Source organism: Lupinus angustifolius, chromosome LG01 (assembly GCF_001865875.1).
Source record: "Lupinus angustifolius cultivar Tanjil chromosome LG01, LupAngTanjil_v1.0, whole genome shotgun sequence".
Lineage (NCBI taxonomy): Eukaryota > Viridiplantae > Streptophyta > Magnoliopsida > Fabales > Fabaceae > Lupinus > Lupinus angustifolius.
The window spans coordinates 21,445,812-21,472,467 of record NC_032009.1 but is presented as its reverse complement, the minus strand read 5'-3'; the positions used below and the strand labels follow the sequence as shown (position 1 = coordinate 21,472,467).

Genomic DNA, 26,656 nt, shown 5'->3' with positions numbered 1-26,656 from the left:
CATGACAAATGTCATATTTAATCATTTTCTATAAAAATATTTTTAAAACTAATCAAAACAATACACATGTCATACTGACCGGAGGTCCGGAGGGGAGATAAATTATTTATTGGTACGAGAATATATTTTACTTTCAATAACTAAAATATCTAAAAAGAGAATAAAGTATCTCTAGAGCCACTAAAATTATGATTGTATTATGTTTAATCATTTTCTACAAAAAATTATTTTTAAAACTACACAAAACATTACACATGTCATACTTTTAATGATTGAATAATATAATTGATCTCCTAATATATGAGGAGATACTTTATTATGGTTTAAAAATTAATGATAAAGAAAATACTAAAATAATTAATTTAAGTGATATATATTTTTAGTTTTTGAATGAATAAAATTTGGAATGAATAGTTAGATAAAAAGTGGAAAAGAGAAGAAAATGGAAATGATTCGGATCCATGATCCATGTGATATAGGGTGTTGATACCCTAAACCCTTTCATTCATATGTCCTTAACCTGTTACTGTTGCTCCGCCTTTGCAAATAAAAACCCAACCCTACACGGAGGAACCTATGGCGGAGGATCACACCGCCACCACCACTGCCACCGCCGTCCCTAAACCTAACTCCATTCCCTCCGGTGATAACTCCGTTTGGGCTGACCTTTCTCCCCTCATCAAAGCCGCTTCACAAGGTCCTTCCTTTTCTTGTTCTTTCTTTTTTATTTTAATTCTTATTATTATTTTAATATTCTATCTAATGCTTATTGCTTCTGCTTCTGAATGCTCATTACAATTTACATTTCTTCAATACTTTATTTATTTATTTATTTAACTTGGTCACCACATAAACGTTCCTATAAATTAACGATAATAATAATAACAAGCAAGATTGTGTTATATTAAACTGGATATTTCTGTTGTATATTTTTGCAATGATGCTGTGATTGATTAGAGATGTTTTTTTGAACCAACTTGTCTTGTTGAATTGCCACTTTACCTTCTTTTTTTGTGTTTTCTTGGTTACAGATCTTCAAGAGGGAGAGCTTATTCATGGAGATAATTTTAATCTCTTCGCTGCGATGTCAGCTGTAGAGGTATTCTTTTATCTTGCCCAATACAGTTTCAGTGAGGGCTTTTGTTTTCTTTTAACCTGCATTCGAGAGAATCGGCTACAAGATAGCGGGCTTGCCTTTCTGCAGAAGAAATGTTCTGTATATATATCTCTTTGTTTGGAGAAGCTGTTGTCTGAGTCTTTTGTACTGTGTATGCTTAACTTGTAGTTGTTACTTTATTAGATAATGGACCCAAAGATGGATTCGGGTATTGTTTCTACATACTACTCTCTTGATGAAGCCATTGAGAATGGTGCTGCTCCAGTTCCTATTAGTGCTGATAAAACTACTGATGTTCTCTGCACAATTGACATCATGGACCATCTATTAGCATGCGAGGTATTTTCATTTACGTTCACTTTGCCATCTTGATATTATGTGCATGTTGATATTGCCATCTTGTTTACCTTTTATGGTTATAAGCATAGCTACGCTTTCTTAGAATCATTTCCAAGACTGAAATCTCTCTCTCTCTAATGCATACAGAAATACCGATGAGGCTGATAAAAATGCCATCTTGATATTATATGCTCTCCATTTATTTTTTGCATAATTTATTCTCTATTTTAGAGTATGGCCTCTGTGCAACCTTAGGGTTGCTTGTCTTGTGACCTGGAGGTCATGAGGTCAAATCATAGAAATAGGGTAAGGCTGCATACATCTACCCTCACTAGGTGGGACTCTTGTGCACTAAGCTGTCTTTTTTTTATTTAAAAATATTCTCTATTTTAATACATCTATATTTGTTTCAACAAACTTGTCCCCCCCCCCCCACCAAACATAAATTTTAGTCAAACAGAAAATTAGAATTGTGTAAATTTAATCATTAAAATTATGCAAACAGTAACATTTGTTTGTGTTCAATATCTTTGTCCGTGCTGCACAAGTTGTAGTTATATGTTTTCCTTCAAGTTATTTTAGTTTTCATTTGACATGGCAGGCAACATGGCACACGGGTCATTCATTGGCACAAACTGTCTATTCTTGCCTCTATCTCCTACAGCCTGAAAGGACATCATCACATGCTCTGTTGCACTCATACTGTAAAGTCACTCGTGCAACCTGCAATGCAGTTCTTTCTGTTGTCTCAGATACACGTACACATGAAGTAAAGTATTTCTACAGCTCTTTTTTGTATTTTCCTTTTGGTTCTGTTACCTGATCGGAAATTTTAAATTCTTTGATTGGGTCAAATGACTAATAGTTTTTCTTCTTTTGGAACAATGTGATTATTTATTGTTTTGGTGTCGTTCACTAAATTACTTTTGGAAGAAAAGATTGGAATGGAATGTTAAAATTCTTTATGTCCATTATGTATGATTTGGATCTCACTTTCTGAATTAGACTTTATGATATTTATTTTGGCCACAAGAGGATTACTAGTTTATAGTTACATGCAGCCTTCCTCTGAATGAATGACTTACAGATATGTGGCAATAATTATTTGATTTCCCAACTCCTAACATATGGCTATACTTATTTTTCCTTTCATTATGAGATCATATTCTTTCAGAGCATTTCCTTATTTTTCTGTTAAAAAATGGTGATATTTATGTGTCAGGAAGAGGATCTATTTACCATGACATATGACCTTCCTTTGAGTGAAGATAGAGATGAAAGGTGTTTATCAATGCTAAATGCAGTTGAGGAAACAATATCTCGCCAATTGCGTGCTTGTAAGGTTTCATCATCAAAAAGAAGAGTATCAGAAGGTAATTGCTTGTTGAAAGTTGAAACTGGAGCATTATTATTTATGTTGGGCGGTTCATATTATACTATTGTCATAAGGTTCAATGGTTTTGATCATTTCTTAATTTGCTCTTGTAATTTTGCTTTGCTATCTCATGAAGTACTCCAAAAAAAATCGAAATAGGGAGTCTGGGGTTGGATAGCATAGGCAATCCCATAACACCTGGACCTGCAAAAATTTTCTAAAAGGGTGCAACATATGTTTAAGCTTTTAATTGAGCTGTGGGCTATTTGGTTGCAGATATTGAGACACTTCAAAGTAATCCTGATCTGGAAGAAGGCTACTGTAAAGCGCTGTTATGCCGATTACGTTTTCGTAAGGTTTTATCCTATGTTTATTCTCTTCTAAGTTATGCAAATAATACAGAACTACTCTCATGCATAGTTTACTTATGCATTAAACATAAGTTGTGTTTCTTTGTTAATAAGCATACCTTCGCAATATATGTACTTAATCCACACACATCAAAGATGAGGTGATAAAGACTCTAAAATTAGTATATAGGCGTTCAACTTTACTTGATTAGATTAGTTTTAAGTTTCAAGTAAGAAAGTTGAGGATGTCCTATTCCTAATGCTAATATCCACTGTTCGACTTTAGAACTGGGGTACCTATAACTGGAACTTTCAGTACCCTTTCATTATTATTTTGTCACAATTTTTTTTCTGTGTCACAATGGTGGCATGGAGGTTTGAACATATGATCTCTGCTCACTACCTGAGGCTCCAACTAGACTTATCCTAATACCTTTTCCCAACTGTAATGTTATTTGTTGTTTATTTAGTGTATTTGTGCTTCCATCTTGTGAACATTTAGCATCCATTGCTATTTCAACTCTTTGTTGTCAACTAAGCAAGCTTGCGTTAACTGATTTTTGCCACATTTTGGGTTTCTTGTAGCATTTTTACCATCTTTTGATGTCTATGAAACGACCCCAAGGAAGAGGTTTGGAGTTGGCTAGAAAACACGTAGCTTCCTGCATCGTAGAGATTGATCACATTCGAAAATCTTCGGAGTTTCTTAGAGCTAGTGCCCAGGAAATGTCTAAGCAAAACATAGACAACACAACTGCATCTGGTTGTCAACCAATTGGATTTGACGCTAGTTTAAACTCTAGATTATCAGCTCCGACACCGCCACGAGCAATCAAGATTCTTTGTTGGGAAAAGGTAACTCATTAGAGTGTCACTTTTAATGCATAAAACTTCCATTATTATAATGTTTATTTTTTATATCTCCCAGGCTCTTGACTATTATATGAAACTTCTTCAAGATCTTGACATTATATGTTCCTATTCATTGGACCCGTCATTGGAGGCTGCTTTTCTTTTTGTGGTTAAATTCCAGAAATCTCAACCTGATTTGGTTTCTAGAGCTCATCTTCAGGTGGATCTTCATGGATTCTTTATTTCTTCTTCATTTGATGAGCTGTCTCTTTATTGTCTTACTATTAGCTACTTAAGTGATTCTTCTGTATAGACGAACAATTTAATTTAGATGTTTGTCAAATAGATTTTTCCCAACTGTCTTCCTAGGAGACAGCTAGGAAGAGAAATATATGTTATCTTTTATGAACATTAATTTTTTCCTTGTACTTCACTTAATGTGTTGACTGTTGAAGTAATATTTTACAATTTTTCTTCATTATATGTTATTTTACATTGGGTAGTAATTACAAGCCTGTATTACTCATAAACTTACGTTTTTACAATATCACTACATACTATAATATATATTTCACTGTTTTTACGATTTGAGACAAAGCATTAGAGTAGCCATCACTAGCCATGCTTATATTATACCTATGAATCAAAGTATTAAAGGAACTACTACTCATGGCTGAGCACCTGCTTTCCCGTAACACATGCACTTTAGCAGAACTTGTTCATTGGCTTGCTGATGACTTGATGCATCTCTATGTTTTTGGTCCATTACTCCACTATATCCTTGCCTGTTACTGGATATGCATGAAACCACAATTTTACTTACTACTATTGTTTTGAACTCTCTTCTCCAAGCTCAACCCTTAAAACTTGTTATCAGCTTCTTCTAGTCCAAGACGGGAAACTGTATGGGCGGGATCCTATTTTTTCTGTAATTACTAAAGCTGCTGGATTACCTGAAGGCACAAAGAATCATGACATTCAGAAAAATCAATTTATGGTGCAACTGGGACAGGTAATGAAATTATAGCCGATCTGTTTGCCATACCATTGACAGTCTATACAAGTCCTTTCATTCTTTGTTCCTGAGCACTTATAGATATGTGCTTTTCATGATGACTATCATTTTCTTTTAGTTAATTGATATTACCATGGCTCAACATTGCTTCTGTTTTATTTTGTTTAGATTTTTAATTAATGTTGATTTTCTGACTCGATCACAGTATAATTCAAGTATAAATTATTTCCCATAAAAAGGGTGATACAAGTTGTAAGGTTTATTGCATTGGCCACTTTGTTTAATCTGTACAACATTACATATGCAGTTAGTGATAAATTTACTCAAAATTCTTTGTACAAATGCTGCATGGCAAAGGCGTAAGCTGGGGAAAATGTTACAAGACTGGCGTGTCACCTCTGTGCAGGTGTGTCCTTAGCTTGTTTTCCATTGTGTACTATGAACTTCCCGCACCCCCCTTTTTCTTTAGGATTTAAGTTTGGGAGTTGTTTTTTCCTCTTATTAGTGATTAATATAGTCTCAGTACAAGACCCAGAAATCAGAAATGGATTGGCAAATATGTTTTTATAACAAGTTGCCCTCAAAATTTGCTACATTCAATGCTGATTGTAGTATTTTGTCCCCCCCCTGTTTCTTATGAGTTGCTACACACATTCTCTCTCTCTCTCTCTCTCTCTCTATATATATATATATATATATATATATATATATATATATATATATATATAGCAGAAATTGGGTGTAGGGGAAGAAATGAAATGGTTGAGGCATTTCAGTATTCGCTGTGGGATTGAACTTATGTGGTTAATATGAATTTATATATTTTATGACTTTTAGAAATTCATATAAACCGAATTTATTGATACATTCTTGCATTCCGCTGTACAGCTGGAGCTGGCATTTAAGGAGTTCATAGAAGCTTCAAATAGTCCAGGAACTGAGGTTTGTTTATTTACCAATATCATAAATTGGTTGATTGTCTATTAGCCGTTATCACTAAACATTAATCCATATGCTAATTTATAATATTGCTCTGTTCTGGCAGAATGTATGTTTCAAAATATTCCAACATACTCTCGCATGGGTTGAAGAGCAAACTTACTGGATAGCTTCTCGATTTCTCATTTTGGGATTTGAGTTGGAACTTTATACTGCACATGATTATTGCATGGTATACTGGTATATATATGTTGTGTTGATCAAGCTTTGCGAGAAAAAAAATCTCAGGATGGCAATGAGCATTGGTGCAGGTATGTAACACACTGTATTTAATCCGAGTTCTTATTGAGAATGGTGATTCATTTGTGTGAGAAAATGCTTTGTTCTATGTTTACCATCAGTATGCTTGTAATTGTGTATTTAGTTGTCAGAAGAATAAGCTTACATCGGCTCTGACTTCAATATGTAACTAAGCTTCATGTTGATCAGCTAAAAAGAAGGCAAAGAAAAAAAAGGATTCTTCGAAGGATGCAGGAATGGATTATCAGATCCCAGCAGCTGTCTTGTTTCTTCAGAGCCAAATGTATCTAGCTGAAGGGTTAAGCATGGTAATAATGCTTATTTTTCTGAATAATTATGTCTTCAACAATTTCTTCTTGGAAGTGTGGTTTTAGATATGTGTAGTTGGAAATTTTCCTCTCGGGTCTGTAAGTTCTTGGACATACTAGTCTGTAGGTGAAAACTGAAAATTCTATTTTGCCAACTTGAGAAGTCTTTTTCTGCCAAATTAACATGGCCATATTGATTATGTGTATATGTGTATTTACTTTAACTTTGATTTTTTTCCTGTTGTCACTTAATTCAATTTAGCGAACTTACATGCGACAGCATCTTGATTACTTTTCTAGATGTTCGCTGCTTTGAGGAATGAGCACAAGGTTGTTCCACCACAAAGCCCGTTCAGTACAGAACATGAGGTAAGGCTTTCTGTTTTTCTAAATACAATTTTCACATATATTAAAAGCTTAGTTAAAACATTGTCAAGGATGTGTTTGGGAAAACTAAATCTCAGCACTGAATCTTTATTGTGTACAGATTAAGTGTTGAACTCATAATGTTCAAAAAGATTATTTTTAAATGTTATTCAAAGGAGGGGTTAATATTTAATATCATAAACATCACTGTTGAATGTTTTCAATGTTTACATTATTAGTGTTGGATTGAGTTTTCAAACGGGCTCTAAACTTTTTTTGGTCTTTTGCAATGAAGGAATCATCGGCCAAACATGGGATAGTGACTTATTGTTTCATACTCCTCATGACTACATTTTTGTTGCTGGAATTAAGGAATTTATTTAGTTAAATTTTACGCCCAACACTATTAAAATATGGATACTGAAATTTAATTGAGGATCAGAAGAAGAAACCTTCAATGAATTATCTATAATGCATTTGGAGGTTTCTCTATGGTATGCAGATCCAGAAACAACCAAGCTTCAAAAAGTTTAGTAAACTCTTAATTTTGGTGATAGTATGTATATGTAGCTCAAGAAAAGTTTGTGCATGGTTAAGTCAATAAAAATGGGCAGTACTGAAGTGTGTTTTGAATCAATTTTTTCATTTTCAACTTAATTCATGTAAAGACTTTTCTCCAGATATTTATTCAGCAATTCGAGCTCCTACAGAAAGCCTGTCTTCCTGATCGTGTCTCATACATGTCATTCAAGGAATCAACAGTTCATGCTAACTTCTCAGTGAGTATTCTTCTAATAACTGTTAGTACCTGCTTGGGTTAAGAAAAAAAGATTGCTTTGATTTTTTGTTTTGCTTAATAATCACAAACATTTTACCTTATTAATGAAAACAAAAAAGAGGGTGAGCTCTGCTCAACGTTAAGGTCGTTGCTTAGTGATCACGAGGTCGTGGGTTCAAATCCTAGAAATAGTCTCTGCTTGTAGGGTAAGACTCTTTACATCCACTTTTATTAGACCTTACTAAGTGGGTGGACATCTGCTGTCCCAAAACAGTGTGCCACTCCATGTGCCATTGTTTGTGATTGGTCAAAAAAATAATTAATTATTAAAATTTTAATTTAAATATATATTTTTAACCAATCACAAGCAGTGACACATGAAGTGACACACTTTGTGGGACAGTAGATGTGCAGGAGACTCGTGCACTGGGCTACTACCCTTTTTATTACTGAAAACAAAAAAACTGCAAATGTTTTATCAAACTAAAGGAACATCGAGTTGTCGTTGTCGAAGACGGGTATTTACATGTTTGTTTCTCCTTCAGACCCTGGCTATGTGTGATTACTTCAAGGAAGCTCAGAGGATAGCGAAAGAGGTGAAGAGTAGTTTTGCAAATGACCCTGACAAGATGGCAGAGCTACGCAGAATAGAGCAAGTAGCAGAGCACAACAGCATTGCCTTAAATGTCATTTGCCGTGTAGGAGCCCTTGACCCATCCTTGAATATTTCTTTTACCTTCTGCCATCATCCTTTCTTTGCTACTGCTATTGTGAAGAGATCTTGATGTTAAGTTTCAACCAAACTTTTAAAGTTGTGTTAGGAGGAAATGAGTTGTGACATTAGCAATTGTATCATTAGTATTGAAACAAATTTTGTGGTTCTTATGTTACATTGAATTTGTAATTTTTTTACATGAAAAATAAAGTATTTTTAGAGCTATTCCTTTCAAACCCCTCCTTTCTGGGATGCACCCAAAAACCAAATTTTTTTGAATTGTTAGGTTGATGTTAGCAAGATCATGAGTATGGTTTAGACTTTAGAGTGTATCTGCTAATAGAAGTAGCTTTTAAATTTGTGTCCATGATTGTTATAACAATAGACATCAATGTGTTAAGCTTTTTAAAGTCAACATCATAACTGTATATGTCTGCTGCATTTATCCAAAACGTTAAGGTATTAAAGGTTTTAATTTCTGAAGGGTGATTACAATCTCTATTTAAAACTTTGGTATTTTGTGTTAGAAGCAAATGAAAGGATTAAACCTCCCTTTCAGAAGGTTAGTGAATGATGTTGTTAACCTGGCTGATTAAGATGCTTTAGCAATGATTTGCAACCAACTTTGGCAACTTAGGAATCAGTGTTGTTTCAATCAGAAGCTTATGGACTTAGAAAGCACTTTTCAAAAAGCTACCTTAGCTAAAGAAAGAAAATGGTGTTCAATGAGTTGAAATAGTGGAGTGTCCCCATGGGAGCATTTTTATACAGAGTGATGGTTTATTGATAGTAAGTATTGGATCATGATCAGAACAATTTATGGATGATTGTGGATTCAATTTCTGTAATTACATTAATCATAGCTATCTTCTTATGCCTAGAGCATTTTCTCAACTCGTATAGTTTGAGTGTTTATTTACTCATTTGGTGAAATATCTCAAAAGTACTATGTAAAATCTTCATTTTCTTTGGAATGTAATAATATCAATTCTTACCAATACAGAAGAAAGGGTTCTCTATTAATTCAAACACTATACCAGAGAAATAGGAAAACATGGAATTAATTTATTTAAGTGTAATATATATATACTGACTGTATAAATATTTATACATAATCAATATATAATTCATTTGTATGACTTTTATTTAACATCCAAAAATAATTGAAATGAATTACGAACAACGTAATAATACAAAATTCTTAAGTTGTAGTCCATATATTTTTTTCTCAATTTATTTTATCTTGTGGCTCCAATCCACTACACTACTTCCCATAAAGTTATTCAAAAAAAAAAGTACAACAAATAAGTACTCAAACTAAACAGACTTTAAAATTTTTCTTTGAGGGAACTTCATCTTCAGTGTTAAATTGTTTGTTTTGCCTTACATGAAAATTTTAAAAGTTAGTAATTATTTTCCACTTAAATTTTTTTTTTGTATGCATAAAATTTAACAAAAAGGTAGGATTATCTTCTATTGTTAAATTATTGTTTTCGACTATAAGATAAGTTAAAAAAAACGTACTATAAAATATTATTATTTATTTGAAATCTTACCTGAGTAGTATACAATTATACATACAATCTATATTAAACATATGCTAAGTTTAATATAAGACCAACTTTTTAATGCTATTAAGTGAGTTTTTTTTGTTTGTGTGTGGAATATATTTTAACTGAATGAACCCTTTTTGACTTTATTAATAAATAATTAAAAGGAAAAACCGATTACAGTTAGTTTGCATTGACAAGTTCAAAATATAATTTCTCTAATTTAATAATTGATGTGTTGCATTTACGTAATAATATGAAGAAAACTCTCTAATTCTTCAAAATCTAATATACTTCATTCTAACGTAAGGTGTCGGTGGGAGACACAGCTAATACCTCTTGGTCTTAGATGCAAGAAGGTATTTCGCTGTCCACGTGTATAACACTCAAAAATCAACCATATCAACATAGTATATGTATCAATAATTCAAAGTTTCTTATAAAGTCCATATCATTCAAATTTAATAATGTTTATTACCACTAACTCTTAAATAATAGGAAAAAATATATATACACTAACTGTGTAAATATTTTTTACATTGTCACTTCATCTTTTATCATTGATTTTTAGAAATCATTGACTTTTAACTAAAAGTATTGCAAACGAAGGTTAGATAATGCACTGAGTGTGTATAAATCTTTACACTATCGATACATATATTTTATACTCTAAATAATAATACACAAATAATAAATAATGTAATTTTTTTACTCATGCAAAACATATATATTAAATATGTAAATTATTAAGAAGTGTAAAATGAAAGACAGAAAAATGTATGCCCGAGTTAGTGTTAATGTATTATCCATCATTCATATTTAACTACTATTGACTCTTTAAAGAAATGATAAATGATATAATGAGTATATATAAATCCTTATCTTAACAATATATTTAAGGAATAGAGTGTAGGAGTTATAGGTTCGAATCTCATCACAACCAAAAAATGAGTTATAAGGTGATTTGACAATGAGAGTATAAAAGATTGAGAATAGAGTCTCATCCATAATAAAAATACAAATATATTAACAACTAACAATTGAAAAAATATTTATACTGAAAAAGTAAGATAACTAAAGTTCACTCATGCATATATAAATACATAAGATATAGATGATTCCAAATTTTATTTATTAAGAATTAGAATTGTTTTGTTACTAGAAGGAAGATTAATGGAAAGTGATAGGAGGGTTGGCAGAAAAGACCAAGAATAGAGAGAGGAACATATCTATGGTCTCTTATCTTGTGTTATTTTATGTGTTATAAATTATGATTGATTGAAAAAATATATTCAAGTTAAAAATTTAATTACTAACAATTTTTTGATCAATCATAACTCATAAATATTATGAGATAGAAGATGTGACCCAACTACAAAGAAAGACATGGGATCAAATGCCAATATAACAAGAGATTTGTACAAGTTACATATACTATATTCCTAATAACTAGTATTTTATTCTCATTCCGACAGAAAATACATAAGTAAAATAAAAAAGGAAAGAAATAATAAAACGGCGTGTTAGACACCGACGATCAACTCATATTTCTTCTCTCTCTCTCTCTTTTTATCACACTCTCTTTCTCTCTTTCTCTCATTCTCTCATTTTCCTCTTTCTCTCTTCGATTTTGGTTCAGGTAAATCCTCATTTTAATTTCTAATTATATTCACTATGCTCACCCTCTGTTTTTTACTTTCTATCTTTTTGTTCCATTTTTAGCATGCTGCTCTTTTAGTTCTTCATTTTTAGTTCTTGCTTTAACTCAACCTTTGTTGTTATTCTGAACTTGGTTGGTTATCATTCATGATTGTTTCCTTACTTGGATCTGTACATGGTAGCATGATAATTATCTTATCAACTTCAATTTAAGTCAGATTTATAATTTACACTTAATTATATTCCGGTCGATGTACATAGTCTTACCTCGCAAACGAATAATCCATGACTGTTGTGCCGAGACTCGCCCTCTTCCTTTCTTTGTTTAAACAAAAAATATAACATATAATAAACTGCATATGATATTAGAATATTTCACTTATTTTACCATTTAGGGTCTGGGGAGTGAGATTTGGGAATGAATGACCAAGGTCTTGTTTGTATTGTGGCAGAATTTTGTAATTGAGAGAAGGAGAGGATGTCCGGTGGCTCGCAGAATAGTCTGAGAAAAGCACTCGGAGCTCTTAAGGACACCACAACAGTTTCATTGGCTAAAGTCAACAGTGATTACAAGGTAGAAAAGTTAAACAATTTGCACATGCTTTGTTGGGTTTGATGTTTTCACTCACTTATTTTGATTTTGTTCTAATTTGGTTTTTTGTATTGCAGGAATTGGACATTGCTATAGTTAGAGCCACAAATCATGTTGAACGTCCGGCAAAGGAAAAACATATTAGGGGTTTGTTCTGTCTCGTTATGATTGTTTTTAAAAAAAAGTATCAATTTTGTACAGATCCGTCTACGACTTATTTTATGTTTATGGTATTCATTACATAATTGTAGATTGTAGGAGGAACAGTTGTTGGATAAGTTAGGGATTTGATTCCAAGTATTTCGGTGATTTCTTTTGCAGCAATATTTTCAGCAATCTCAGCTACAAGACCTCGGGCTGATGTTGCATATTGCATTCATGCTCTTGCAAGGAGATTGTCAAGGACACATAACTGGGCGGTGAGTGCATTATTATGTCTTCGAACTTCTTCAATAGATAGCTGATTAAATCTGTGATTTGACTAGGCCTTGTCTGTTTTATGTAGAGATGGAAATTATTTTAATGCATTCACTTAATATTTCATCTATAAGTCATATTACTGAACTATTATTCCGTGTCCTCGCTTCTGGAGACTGTGGCTTGGACATCACATGTGAACTTATAGGCTTATAGCCAAATAAAAGGGGAATGAAAAAAAGAAATTTCAAGTTATTTTTGTTTAACCAAAATCTGAGACATGTTTTTCATGGCCTTCTCAATCAGTAGTATGGAATTTTTTTAATCATTTCATGCATACTACCTTGTTTGAACTGAGAAACATATGCACTTGTCATCTCATTCTGAAACTACGATACTTGTATGCACTATATTTTCATGCCAACTTCTGAAGTTCTTGTATAATTTTGTTGTTGCCCTTCTGTAGTTTTTGTGTAACTCGCTACCGAGCATGTTTGTGCTGCTTTTATTTGATTGACTGACAAGTAATTTATCCTTAGGTTGCATTGAAGACTTTAATTGTTATTCACCGTGCTCTGAGGGAAGTGGATCCCACATTTCATGAAGAACTAATTAATTATGGCAGAAGTAGAAGTCATATGCTCAATATGTCTCATTTCAAAGATGATTCCAGCCCCAATGGTGCCCTCCTTGTCTTTCGCACCACCATCGATTTATATCATTTTCATTATTATGTTTGTTGGCTGAATAGATTTCATTCATTGTTTTGTTGCTCAGCATGGGATTATTCTGCATGGGTCCGCACTTATGCGTTATTTTTGGAGGAAAGGCTGGAATGTTTTCGTGTGTTGAAGCATGACATTGAGGCAGAACGTTTGGTAATTAAAATTTTCATCATTTGTTTTCTAACAATTTTTAAGATTGTAGTTTCTTACTTCGAGAGGGTGAGCCTTGGCACGAAGGTAAGGTGCTTTCTGACCTGAAGGTCATGGGTTCAAATCCAGGAAAAAACTTCTTCGCTTGCGAGGGTAAGGCTATGTACTTCTTCCCTCCCCAGACACCACTAGGTGGAAGTCTCGTGCACCGGTCCACCCTTTTTAGTTTCTTACATGAATGTATGTAGTTGAATAATCTGAAGCCTTCACTTGTGATTTGTATTTCATCTCATGTTTTCATCCATACTTCTGTTTTTTTATAAAAAAATACATATAGGAGGAAAATTCAATAGTTGTGAATTTTTTCAGAGGACCAAAGATTTGGATACAGCTGAATTGCTAACGCAGTTGCCAGCTTTACAACAACTTCTCTTACGAGTTCTTCGTTGCCAGGTAAGCTTTCAGTACAAGTAATTCAAGTGAGATAATTTTGACCCAAACATTTCAGAATTGGTGTTTTAGTGAACAAACTTTGCAATGCCGGCTGCATTATAACTGTACTTGTTTTAACATTTATGTGGTGCAGCCACAAGGGGCAGCTGTACATAACTTCATCATTCATTTATCACTCTCGATGGTAGGTCAATTGTTTAACCATACTCGCTCTAATAATTTTTGCTTTCATCACCTTTTTTAAGTGTACTTTATATTGCCAATAGGTTGCTTCGGAAAGCATTAAAATTTATCAAGCTATTAGTGATGGCACAGTCAACCTGGTTGATAAGGTATGTATGGTATCTTCAATTGATTTGAAGCTTGATGTTTAAATTTCTGAGTATTTATGAGAATACCGTTACAGTTTTTTGAGATGCAACGCCATGATGCTCTGAAAGCTCTTGATATATACAGGACTGTTGGACAGCAGGTATCTCTTGTGCAACTTTTTTCCTATTAAGTTTATTTATCAAGACAGTTTTGTTTTAATATCCTTTATGTGAATCCAGGCTGAGAGACTGTCAGAGTTTTATGAAATATGTCGTAATCTTGATATTGGAAGTGAAGAGAAGTTTATTAAAGTTGAGGAGGTCCGTTGATATTGTATCATGCTTAATTATACCAATGACACTTTAGCTAGATTTTTCAATGACTTTTATGAAACATAATACTAAGTGCACATGTTATTGATATGTAGCCTCCTTCGTCATTTCTGCAAGCCATGGAAGAGTATGTGAAAGATGCTCCCCAGGGATTGGTAGTTCGCAAGGATCAGGTATGGATGAAGTTTTATGTTACGATGCAATCATAAAGTGCCAAAGATGTAGTATATGTAGTTGCTACTTAAGATTGTATTTTCTTGCAAGAAAAAAGTTGTTTCAAGCATTGTTGATATCTGGCATGTTGGTATATACTGAAAATTTGAAGCTAATATGTTGTACTTGTTTCCATCAAGTTATTGGAGCTCTTCTGTTTGACCCATCAAAACATTTCGGAATCTCTTCCATTACTTTAAGGAACATCAAAACGGTCTGTGCCATTTTACATGCCACATTTTTTGGTGCGATATTTTTTTTTTGTCTATTTGGCAAGAAATTTCATATATGTGTGGACACTGTAATGCTAGCATGGTAATTGCACATGGTTGTTACTTGCATACTGTTTTTCCTTTTCATTTGTTTCCAGACACTGCAATATTCATATGTTATTGTTGTCCTGTAACTTCAGAATGCTTCTACCTCTCAATGAAAGAAATATTCGTTTGCTACCAAATATTTTTTACCGACCAATGCTTCTATGTCAATCAAATGCAGGCTGCTGAAAACAAAATTTGCTCTCCAAAAGAAGTCTTGGCTATTGAATACAAACATACATCAGAAGAGGAGGAACTTCCACCCTCACCCACTCCACCTCCACCACCTGAACCTGTGAAAGTGGAAGCACCACCAGTTCAATCACCACCTGATTTGCTGGTAAGTACTATGGGAATTTTTTTGTGTGCCCTGTTTTTTGTATGATGTTACACTTAAGTTTTCTGTCCTTTTGTCTTCTACCTAGAATTTGGAGGACTCTGTTCCTGCTGCTTTAAAGTTGGAAGAGAAGAATGCCATGGCTTTAGCAATTGTCCCTGTTGGTAATTCATTTTCCCTTTTACTCCGTTTTGCTAATATGTTGAATAAGAGCTTGTTATCCCGCACTTCTGGTTCCTAGATCACATTAGTAGGTTTAAACCTCCCAATTGTTAGTGGCTAATCAATCATATATGTGAATATAAGCATTGTTTTTCATTTTCAGCACATTGTTGACAGTTGAGATTTGAATGCTCCGGTTGATAATTAAAATAGTTGAAAGTATGCATCTTGGTGTCAATTCATATGATGTCTTGTTTATCGTTGTTTCAGCTGATCAGCCACTTCCTGCTGTTCCAATTCAAGCAAATGGAACTACAGGCTGGGAATTGGCACTTGTTACAGCTCCTAGTTCAAATGAGAGTGCTGCGACAGCTAGCAAACTGGTATGCCTTCTTCTAAAATAATAAACTCAATTTACATCCATTTGTTATTCTGCTAAGGAATGATGCATTTTTGGGTAATCAGGCTGGAGGTCTGGACAAACTTACACTAGACAGCCTATATGATGATGCACTCAGGAGAAACAACCAAAATGTCAGCTATAACCCATGGGAGCAAGCGTCGATGGGAGGCATGATGCAACCAACAATGCACGATCCATTTTTCGCCTCTAATACAATGGCAGCTCCACCTTCTGTTCAGATGGCAGCTATTTCCAACCAACAGCAGGCTTTCATGTTTCATCAGCAGCAGCAGCACATGATGATGGCCCCTCACCAATCATCTGGAAATCCTTTCGGAAATCCTTATGGGGCCACTGTCCACCCATATGGCTCAGGTATGCCTGTTCAATCATACAATCCATATACAGGCCACATCTAGAAATTTCTTCCGGAAACAAATCCTTATATTGACATTCAATCCAATAAGCTCAAGGAAGAAAGATACACGGATACCTCCGTTCTTGATTCTGAGATTGGAGACATGAAGAATACAGACTTGTATATTTTGTGTGTACCATAGATAGTTAGAGTCAAATTCTTTTTGAATAATCTGCAGGGGGTGGTTTTGAACATATGATTTTTATATGTATAAGGTGATGTTGATCAGCTTTTTGATTCAAGCCACTTAAAATTTGTTTTTATTTCCGATTGATTACTTTTAGCACTTCAGAAGGGCATTATTCTTCTAAGTATTGTTTTCAGTTGCCGTTTCCCTACATATAGTGGGTGGTATATTCGTTATTTGATTATTGATACAACATTTATCCAATGGAAATACGTCAAGTTTGAGAATTGAAATGTTTTTTTTTTGTGGAACATTTTTTGGCATGTGTAATGTGTTATATTCTGTAAGATATTTGTACAACTATTTAATTTAATCTTGTTTGTTTTTTTAACCCAAGGGGTGAATTCAAAACCTATTGGGAGTTGTTAGAAACTAGTAAAATGTGCAACATGTGTTTCCTTCCTGAAATTCATTTATCTTTCAGTGGGAGATACTAAAGGATGAGAACGTTGTAATGCAAACAACCCAAATGATTGGTTATATAAACTTTCAGATTTGTGTGTTCCCTTCTAAAACAGATTAACTTGGATTTTCATTGTAGTTGTTAAGTAAATCCCATTAGAGAAGCCCCTAATATAATTATTCTATCTTTCTCACTTTTCATAAATTCGAATATTAACAAGGTATATGAGTATTGTTTAAGGATATCAAAGGAAACTATCTTTGGAAATTAAGTTCCAACACTTCTCAATTTGTAAAAATATGTTTTTTCTCTTCAAGTTAACATTTTCAATCATTTTTTAAACCAATACATGCCCTTGTTAACATTTCCCATTTACTCCATAAGTGAATACCATCCCAGTTTCTGTTAAAATATCATGGATCACTGCCAGAAGTATCTTTTGTAGTTCTAGTGTTTATCCTTGTTTATTTTATGGCACTCTCTCCACATGTTTTGGCTTGTGTTTAAGATTTTCAGATTGCTTGTTTTATTGTACATAACATTTATGTGTTTGAAGATAAATTTACAGATGGTTATCTCTTTTACTCTATTGGCATGCTTGGGCTGCAACATTCTTTAAATGAATCTAGATCATGTATATGTTTTTCCTTTTTGGTTCAGATTGTTAAAGCAAGTAGTACACGGTATGTTACCTGTTAAATTTAACAGGTATGCTAAGGGTATATTTAGTAGAGTTTATATAGCTCTCTACATAGTCTTTTTTAGTGTTGCTTCTTGTAGGTTTGACTAAACACCATAGGAAAAATACTCACAGTTAAAAATTATTATTTGTTGAACTCATTCATGTAAGTGAGTATACATTATCAATTATTATTCTTTTCTTTTACTTAAACTGTATGTAAAAATCTGGTTCGTTCTCAATTCGCAAAAGAACCACAAATTTATACGAGAGAACCAATTCACGATTCATTTCCAGGAAACATATTTTAGCCGATATTACAAATGTATTGAAGGGTCTAGAAGTTGATGGCATGAGTGGCAGGATCTAATGCTTTGCACATGATCCATAGCTTAGAAAATATAAATAAAATGCATAATTTATATTTAAATTGAACTCCTCAATTGTTTATTATAATCGAGAGTATTCACTCACCTCATAGTTAATAACTAATCTCTTTTAAAATATGTGAATATTCATTCAACAATTGTCATTTATAAAAATTAAATATTTCATCTAATATAATATTAGATAATTTAGTTGGGTTTTATGTTACTAAACTAACATATCGTTTGTGAACTCCTTAATTATTAATAAGATAAAAGTCGCATCTTAATAAAAAGAATTTGTCTTCACTAAAGATATCTTGTTATTCTATGTTTTTTGTCTTACATCAACATACCAACTTTTTATCGGTCATATGGATAATTTGAGAGTCATCTTATTAGCATATTTTATGTCTTCTAAATTTTTTCATTCTCTCTCTTATCCTTCAAATATCAACTTACAAAGAGACCCTAACAAATTGGTGAAGACAATATTAATTAAATTAAGAAAATCCTATGCATGAAAGTATATTCCATAGAATAGTCCCATATTCATCATCAATAATGAAGGTATTCAGTGCATCTTGGCTAGAGTTTGATATATTCAGTTTAGTCACATTTTTTGTTTAGCCACTAGAGTTGCACACATTATGTTGCATCTTAATGAGTATGATAAACTTTGACATGTGAATTTTACTCTAACCGTGTAATAAATCACTAATGAGTAACCATCCCTCCATAGAAATATTGTAATGTTTAATAGGGAGGTTGGTAATTAACTTTGATCATATATTTGAGTATGTTAGATTGAAAATCTCCACTTTTCTTTAGGATAAACAACTATATTTTAATAAATACAATGTAATATATGTTGAAGCTATGATATAAGGGTTGAAAGAAATAGCCCTTGTACTCCACCATATAATAAAAAAAATACCCTCCATATATATGCCAAATATACCCCACGCAGTTATGCTTCACTGTAGAATTTGTACTTAGTTCTGGTTATCTGACAAGATCTGCTCTAGTGTATTGCTATGCTATTTGATGATTAACACATATCAATAATTTTCATAAAAAGTATTTTAATTTTAGACAAGAATCTCTATGGCCACGTGACCCCATGTGTCATTATATCAGGTTATATAAAAAAAGATAATCATATATAGCAAATCCTCCAAAAAAAAAACAAAAAAATATTTACAGTACAATTACAAGTTCATATATGGATAAACATATCATCTGGATCGATCGATTTCTCATATGGTAGTGATTGTAAGTCCATTGAAACGTGCCATTTTCTTCATGGAATAAATAGCAATCATTAGTTTTTTATTGGAAAACTAAGCATTATATGACAAATTATCATTAATTGGTTCCATGTTTTTTTGTCCCCGACCACAATTCTGTGGTAAAATATCTATGTACTTTTACCATCTAACTTCATTGAAGGTTAAGGGAAATTCTCAATAATGGGTTTCATCAATGTTTGAAATTGCAGACCGCATTATATGATATGACTACAATTACGTCACTCTATAATTGTAGTGTAATACTGAATTACAGTAATACCAAATCATACTCGAATTACTTTTACTTATTCAGAATTTATCTGTATTCTTGGCTCGGTAATAACTACATCCTTTGCTTAATTATTAAGACACAGACAATAAATTTGTAGTTTTTTAAGTGAGACCACGAAGTATGTTTCATAAATTTGGCCAATCTGTGATACTTTTGGCATGCAATTTACATATATCGAAAAGCCTCACTAGCATTCAGCTTATAGTTTGTCTGGGATCTATGGCTAAATGCATGGTAACTTTTATAGTCTGTGCAAGTGATTGTTTTTACTTACATTCAATGACAAATATATGATTTTATGGTAAACAAAAAGATAAAAATATTATTACATATTATATTTTGTGTGTTATTGTGTGACATTTAACTCTCCATACAATTAAGAAAAAAAATCCAAACCAAACACTCACATGCAAGCTTACTACAATAGCACAGAAAGGATAATCTGGTAGTGAATGAAATGTGTTTTCTATTAACAGAGAGAAAAATACTATAAAAATAAATGAAACAATAACATGGTAAAATATTTTTATCCTTTTATATATAATGTAATAATACTTTTGTTATTAAAAACACATATAAAATCAAGTATTTATCTCTCTATTGATTCTTGTTCGAGAGAGATGACATCAGAACAAGGAGAGATCATTCACGGACTTAGAATCTTAGAAAAAGTAATGGAAGGCTTTCAATTATAGTGTATCCTATCAGGGACAGGCAAAGATCAATTATATTAAATCTCAAACTGAAACTTGCTATTCTATCTCTCTTTTCTTATATGTAAATCATAATTTTGTTTTCCCTATAATATTCTTTCAACCACCATTTCTCACATGGTTGCCAACCTGTATTGTTTCCCCCACAGTTTAGCTGAGTTGGGTTTTGGAAATTCATCTTGCTCAGAAATATGTCTCATACTTTTATGAGCGTTTTACTGATCTATTTATGAATGAGTGGGGATCTACTTACTCTAAGAGTAAGTTTTTTAAACTGAGTGGGGATCTACTTACTCAAACTCATCTTAACCATCAATTTATGGACATCTAATGATTTAGAATTATTCACTAATTGAAAACATTAGATTTCCATAGAATTGATGGCTACGATGACTTGGAGTAAATGGATCAATTGAATTTCTCTTCATTTTAAGATATGAGTTGAAACATTACCAACAAGACTAACCTTCACTCGAAATAATATATAGTTCAATCAAAGATGACATAAAATGTGAGTAAGGGAGTTCAAATTTAAATAGTTTCACAACTTTATGTTGGAAATTTGGCTATAAAAAATAGATATTTTTGTATTTATTGTATATTGGCCACTATTGAATTGGTGATACTATGATTGATAATTACAGTTACATATGACAACCTGGTACATAGGATACGGGTCACCTGATATATTCAACCTCATTCTCTTTCATTTTCTCACTTTTCTTTGTCAGGAATTTGTAGACAATAAGAGGAATTTATGAAAGGTTAGAAATTGATAATCTAACATTTGTGGGAATGTAGGTGTTGGAGTCAAAAGTTATTCCAATATCAGGGTCCATATATTAGTCATTGGTGACTTTACCATATACCTAATCATACATACATCACAGGGTCATTTTTAATTTTGAATATAAAGGAATAAGAAAATGTAAGAATATAATATGTATCTGATGAGGGTAATGCTAATGCATGCATGTGTATTGCCAATTCAAGTTTTACTTTCAACTCAAAGTCTATACTCTCTTTATAACTAATGAGACTCCAGATGCAACTCATGTCAAAAAACAAAGAATATATAATATGTTATTACATTTGTATTTTTATGTTTATAATGATAAGACAAGTTTACCTTTAAAACTAAAGGAAAAAACTGTACTTCCTGATTATCACTCATTACGCTACTTAAGATTTAAGAACTTCTTGATTTTTGTGAGATGTCTTGCCTAGTGGGACAGAGATCATTCACTTGTTCCAATAGTGTCACATTCTCTATCCCGAGACAATGACATATTATTACATAAAATAAAATTTAAAAAATAAAAAGTAATAGAAATTAACATTCTGATTGGGTCGAGACAGGAAATTAGATATCATTCGAAACATGCGATCTTTATCCTACCTAGCGTGCAACATATTGAATAATAATTTTTATTCTCTTTTGTACTACTTAAGGTATCCTCTGACCTCATAAATAAGTAACTAATTGCTTTCACTTAATGTGTGTTTGCTCCTCCTAATAAGTGTTGCTCACAATAATTGAATCTTGGTCTTTTGATCTAGATCTTCCCACCCATTTATTGTCTATGTGATTATGGTCATAAATCCAAATTTTATAGTTAAAACCTGAAGTATATATAATCTTACATCACCCATGCGTTAAGATTTTAGTACATTCCTGATCCTTAATTAGAGAGTAAATGTGACGAGGGCTCCTCGATAGAATAAATGTTTTGATACATTTTGGATTTAAAGTTATTACAGTACTATACATTTCTTTACTAAGTGTAGTTGTGATACAATTTTTTTGGACACAGATCATTGTTCCTAACTGTCACAATTTAGTTTCCAACCAATTAAAAAGTGATATTTAGATAAAATAAAAATTCATAAAAATAAAAACTACTAATTTTATGTTATTAGGTGTAATACTATTAACTAAGAACATGGGACATATGTTTTTTTTTAAAAGGATCCTAGTTCCAATTTTTTAACTACCACTGATATATTTGCTGGTTTTAGAGTTATTCCTATGGATTAAATTACTTTTCACCTTGGAAGCAACAATCACTAATAGGCAAATTTACTTGAACGGTGCACTAAATTAAAAATTATAGTTTTGGTACATCTTTTTGAAGATTTATCAAAATGGTGCACTTTTAGGACACTCGGTAATGACATAGTGGATTCAGTTTTTTTTTTAAATTTCTCACACATAATTCGGCAATGGGTGAGAGTTTTATTTTATTTTTTTATATTTCTCCCATAAAACTTGGGAACCCAATGGGAGTTTCACTTTTTTTTTGCTTTTCTCACTCCTAAATGGGCTCCCACATGGGAGTTTTATTTTTTTGTCTCACTCCCCCCTAAATCGGCAATGTGGGGGGAGTTTTTCTCATCTTGATTTTGACATTGCAAAGAAAGAAAAGCAAAGTTAAAAAGAAGGAAGAGAAAAAAAAAAAAAAGTGAAACTGGGTTGCCGAATTTTATGGGAGAAATGTAAAAAAAATAAAACTCTCACCTCATTGCTGAGTTATGTGTGAGAAATTTAAAAAAATAAAATGAATCAATTATGTCATTGTCGAGTGTCATAAAAGTACACCATTTTGATATATATTCAGAAAAGGTACACCAAAACTGTAATTTTTCAATTAAGGTGCACCATTCAAGTGGATTTGATATCAATAATCATGAGTATTTATAAATAGTGTAATGATAGGTTCTTCACTCTAGTTAAAGTAAAAAGGTTATTAGGAACCAAGGAAATAAGAAAGTCATTTTTATGATTTTTGTATCTTGTTCAAGTTGTAGAACCCTAATTTCTTTCTTCATAGGTGTAGCACTATTACTTCCTATCATGTAATAAGAGATATATGCAACTAGAATACACGATTATCATTTCTTTTCTTTTTTGTGTGTCTTCTAGGTCAAACTCATCTTTCGAGATTGGTATATCCTTTTGCATAACAAAATAAAGTTGCATATAATATGATTATTGTCTCCAAATATTACTTAAATACTATATATTAAACAAATAACAGAAATATATAAAAATAAATGAAGCATTAGCAAAATAAGCTTGTAGTTACACCGGGTTCTTTTTCTCTCAAACACATGCTTCAACTTAAGCACAAGATTCATGAATATATGTGCAGCAAGTAGCAGTGTAACCTAGCTAATGAAAATAAGATATAGTAATGCAGCTTCTGATATATAAGATGATGATAATGATGATGATATGATATAACATTTTCGTGTATATATGAATTCATTTACACTTGTATCTTAAGATTTGCCAGCTAGCAAAACTTAGCATCTGCCATATGAGTCTCTAGCTAGCCCCATCTTCACGTGATTTGCTATTACCTCTTTTGTTTTTTTCTCTTCCTCACCCTTCACCCTTCATATATATCACCACCTTACACTCTCAACTATACTACTACTACTATTACTACTATCTCTTCCTTCTCCCTCTCTCTGTTACAAAGAGAGACATGGAGTATTCCTCAAAGATCCATGCTTTTCTCTTCATTTGCATGCTCTTTATCTCCTCTGCCACTCCCATTCTTGGTTGTGGCTATTGTGGGAATCCCTCTAACAAGCACAAGCCAAGCAAAAAACCCAAGTCACCAATCACAGTCCCACCCATTGTGAAACCACCACACATAGTTCCCCCTATTAGTATCCCTCCCATTGTAAAACCACCACACATAGTTCCTCCAATTATTGTCCCTCCCATTGTGAAACCACCACACATACTCCCTCCTATTATTGTGAAGCCACCAGTAACTTTACCTGTCCCAATTCCACCAGTTACAGTTCCTCCAGTAACAGTTCCACCAGTGCTGAACCCACCAACAACACCAGGGAAAGGAGGGAATAAGCCATGCCCACCACCTAAGTCACCAGCACAAGCAACATGCTCAATTGATACACTGAAACTGGGTGCATGTGTGGATCTACTAGGTGGGTTGGTGCATATTGGGGTGGGAGACCCAGCAGTGAATGAGTGTTGCCCTGTGCTTCAAGGACTTGTTGAGGTTGAAGCAGCAGCATGTCTTTGCACTACTCTTAAGCTCAAGCTTCTGAATCTTAACATTTATGTTCCAATTGCTCTTCAGCTTCTTGTGGCTTGTGGAAAGTCTCCTCCTCCTGGTTACACTTGTTCACTGTAATCTCAACTGTGTAAGTCTCTCTAAACCCCATAAAACCCTAATTTATGTTTTCGCAAACACTTTGAATGGGATTTTTGTATAGGTGCAAGTGTCTATGCTAGATTTACAGCACAGATAACATTTTTGTTTGTTCTATATACATATATCATATCAACTATTAAACAATAAATCATTCCCCCATGTGTTTTTTAAATTCTTAAAAGATTAAACATATTTACTCTTTTATTGCTAATAATTCCTTAGCATATACTTTAAGAATCCACTTTAATAAAAGTAGTTAAATATTCTTTCTGATTATTAGCCTCTAACATTACACATCTTTAATATTAAATGAAAATTTTATTGTAATCAGTGTCAAGAACAATTACTCCTTTGGCTCATGTTGATGAGATTTAGAACCAGACTAATTAGAAAATGAAGTATTTAATACTCAATTATTAGGTCCTCCTTATCATTAACCCATGTTATTTCTTTTTGGAAGTAGCTAATAACATGCATGATTATCATTAACCCTCTCTAAATTGAGAAGCTAATAGTGACCCTATTTAACCTTATACTAACTGAGAAGCCAAATATTTTATTGAAATCATGGTCATGATGATAATGATAGGACATGCATATTTCTGTCAAGGAGTAAAAGGTTAGAGATTTTGTCCAAAAACCATAACTTCCCAAGCTAGCTATTGAAATATAGATTCTTAAATTCAACAACATTGTAATAGTAACGTTAATCATTCAGCAATTATTTTCTCTTCCTTTTCCTTTTACACTAAGTATATCACATGGAATTTTGATTTATATTTCAATTATTAACGTTGTTGTCCTATTTTATACCCGTGAACATGAAATCTGTCTCATTGAATGTCACTATCTGTGTTTTGCAGGTTAATGTATTGAGGAAGAATTTATAGACATGAGAGGATGTCCAACCACTCTTTCTCTCTCTTCTCTTCATTATTAATGGAATTATTGTTGCTTCTTTTGCTATTATTATTACTATTATTTGTAAAACCATTTGTTTTTAAATTGAGATTGTTGCAGCTTAGATGCTTAATTCTCTGTGAGATTTCAGTTCAAATATTTATATGAATTGCACTTTGTTGAAGAACAGATTCGTGTTTATATTATTGAGTAATATTTGTTTCAATGGAGATAAGCTAATCAAACTCTTGAACTTATAGAAAAAATGTTAAAACAAATTTGTGGGGCATATATATGTAGATTCCTCAGTACTTGATCAGAGTGAATTTCGCAACTTGTTGGATTTTTCCTAGATCCTTGATGGGTTAATTTGGGACACAAAATTGAGGTACGATTCCACCCTCCATAAATAGAAACCCTGGTTTTGGTTTTGGTTTCGTTTGAATCTTTCATTTAAGAAATGCTACTTTCAATATACACCACAAAAACAAAAAACAAAAACAAAAAACAAAAAACAAAATATTGTATAACAAAAAATGACATAAAATTAAAGCAGTATACTACACCAAAATTCACTAAAATGGCAGCGTCCTATATTTCACTAAAGAATGTGAACGTTAACAAATGTCATTGTGACATTATTTAAGGATGAAAAATATGTTAGTTTGCATTGAAAAATAAAATTATTTACATATTAAAATTGCGACAACTTTTTGCAAGTACGTCTTGCAACACACACTGAAAATGTTTTATACATGTATCTATTGTCACATCGTGTCCTAAATTGCTACACGCTTTTGCTAGCATATATATAACACATCAAAAATATTATTTTGGTACAAGTTATTTTACACTTTAAATACGATAGTTGTGTGGATATCATACTCGAGTTTAAAATCCGTGCACTGAACTTTACACTGTCAGCATATCATACACTATTGATTTGTATTACTTTTGTTTAAGAGTCAATGGTAGTTAACAAATCAACGGTGAATGATTTACTGACAGTGTAAAAAACACTTATACTGTGAGTGTATACATATTAAATCCATCATACTCGCTGTAAGTATGGTTAGATATTGTTATATACCATATGAATATTTAAAATAAATATATTAGATGTAAATGAGTACAAAAA

At 32.5% G+C, this 26,656-nt stretch overlaps 3 protein-coding genes across 6 annotated transcripts; all 3 read left to right on the top strand.

Moving 5' to 3' along the window:
• LOC109354618 (N-alpha-acetyltransferase 35, NatC auxiliary subunit) lies at positions 478-8,690 on the top strand. Of its 2 annotated transcripts, XM_019597239.1 has the most exons (16): positions 488-697; positions 1,032-1,099; positions 1,301-1,456; positions 2,058-2,225; positions 2,679-2,829; positions 3,108-3,187; positions 3,767-4,036; positions 4,110-4,253; positions 4,911-5,045; positions 5,356-5,454; positions 5,937-5,990; positions 6,094-6,298; positions 6,477-6,595; positions 6,896-6,964; positions 7,642-7,740; positions 8,285-8,690. In XM_019597239.1, exons 1-16 carry the CDS (start codon positions 577-579, stop codon positions 8,522-8,524), a joined length of 2,178 nt encoding a protein of 725 aa, XP_019452784.1. In that variant the 5' UTR covers positions 488-576; the 3' UTR covers positions 8,525-8,690. The 2 variants fall into 2 exon arrangements, 1 of the variants encoding a protein (XP_019452784.1); XR_002108580.1 differs by lacking the exon at positions 8,285-8,690 and having other exon boundaries at positions 478-697; positions 6,876-6,964; positions 7,642-7,739.
• Positions 11,584-16,908, top strand: LOC109354603 (putative clathrin assembly protein At5g35200). Of its 2 annotated transcripts, XM_019597227.1 has the most exons (16): positions 11,584-11,643; positions 12,116-12,237; positions 12,333-12,402; positions 12,577-12,674; positions 13,212-13,353; positions 13,450-13,550; positions 13,917-14,000; positions 14,134-14,184; positions 14,267-14,332; positions 14,407-14,472; positions 14,552-14,632; positions 14,740-14,817; positions 15,356-15,514; positions 15,600-15,675; positions 15,944-16,056; positions 16,139-16,908. In XM_019597227.1, exons 2-16 carry the CDS (start codon positions 12,142-12,144, stop codon positions 16,493-16,495), a joined length of 1,638 nt encoding a protein of 545 aa, XP_019452772.1. In that variant the 5' UTR covers positions 11,584-11,643; positions 12,116-12,141; the 3' UTR covers positions 16,496-16,908. The 2 variants fall into 2 exon arrangements, with proteins under 2 accessions (XP_019452772.1, XP_019452764.1); XM_019597219.1 differs by lacking the exon at positions 11,584-11,643 and having other exon boundaries at positions 12,028-12,237.
• On the top strand, positions 23,864-25,668 carry LOC109354592 (36.4 kDa proline-rich protein-like). 2 transcript variants are annotated; one of them, XM_019597206.1, is made up of 2 exons: positions 23,864-24,607; positions 25,482-25,668. In XM_019597206.1, exon 1 carries the CDS (start codon positions 23,917-23,919, stop codon positions 24,595-24,597), a length of 681 nt encoding a protein of 226 aa, XP_019452751.1. In that variant the 5' UTR covers positions 23,864-23,916; the 3' UTR covers positions 24,598-24,607; positions 25,482-25,668. The 2 variants fall into 2 exon arrangements, with proteins under 2 accessions (XP_019452751.1, XP_019452742.1); XM_019597197.1 differs by having other exon boundaries at positions 23,864-24,610.

Bases quoted from the DNA above. Each gene is read 5' to 3' on its own strand.
- LOC109354592 (XM_019597206.1), top strand. From the start codon at position 23,917: ATGGAGTATTCCTCAAAGATCCATGCTTTTCTCTTCATTTGCATGCTC.
- LOC109354618 (XM_019597239.1), top strand. From the start codon at position 577: ATGGCGGAGGATCACACCGCCACCACCACTGCCACCGCCGTCCCTAAA. The intron at 5,455-5,936 runs GTGTGTCCTTAG...TCCGCTGTACAG, and splicing joins GGCGTGTCACCTCTGTGCAG to CTGGAGCTGGCATTTAAGGA. The intron at 6,299-6,476 runs GTATGTAACACA...CATGTTGATCAG, and splicing joins GGCAATGAGCATTGGTGCAG to CTAAAAAGAAGGCAAAGAAA.
- LOC109354603 (XM_019597227.1), top strand. From the start codon at position 12,142: ATGTCCGGTGGCTCGCAGAATAGTCTGAGAAAAGCACTCGGAGCTCTT. The intron at 14,001-14,133 runs GTAAGCTTTCAG...TATGTGGTGCAG, and splicing joins TACGAGTTCTTCGTTGCCAG to CCACAAGGGGCAGCTGTACA. The intron at 14,333-14,406 runs GTATGTATGGTA...ATACCGTTACAG, and splicing joins CAGTCAACCTGGTTGATAAG to TTTTTTGAGATGCAACGCCA.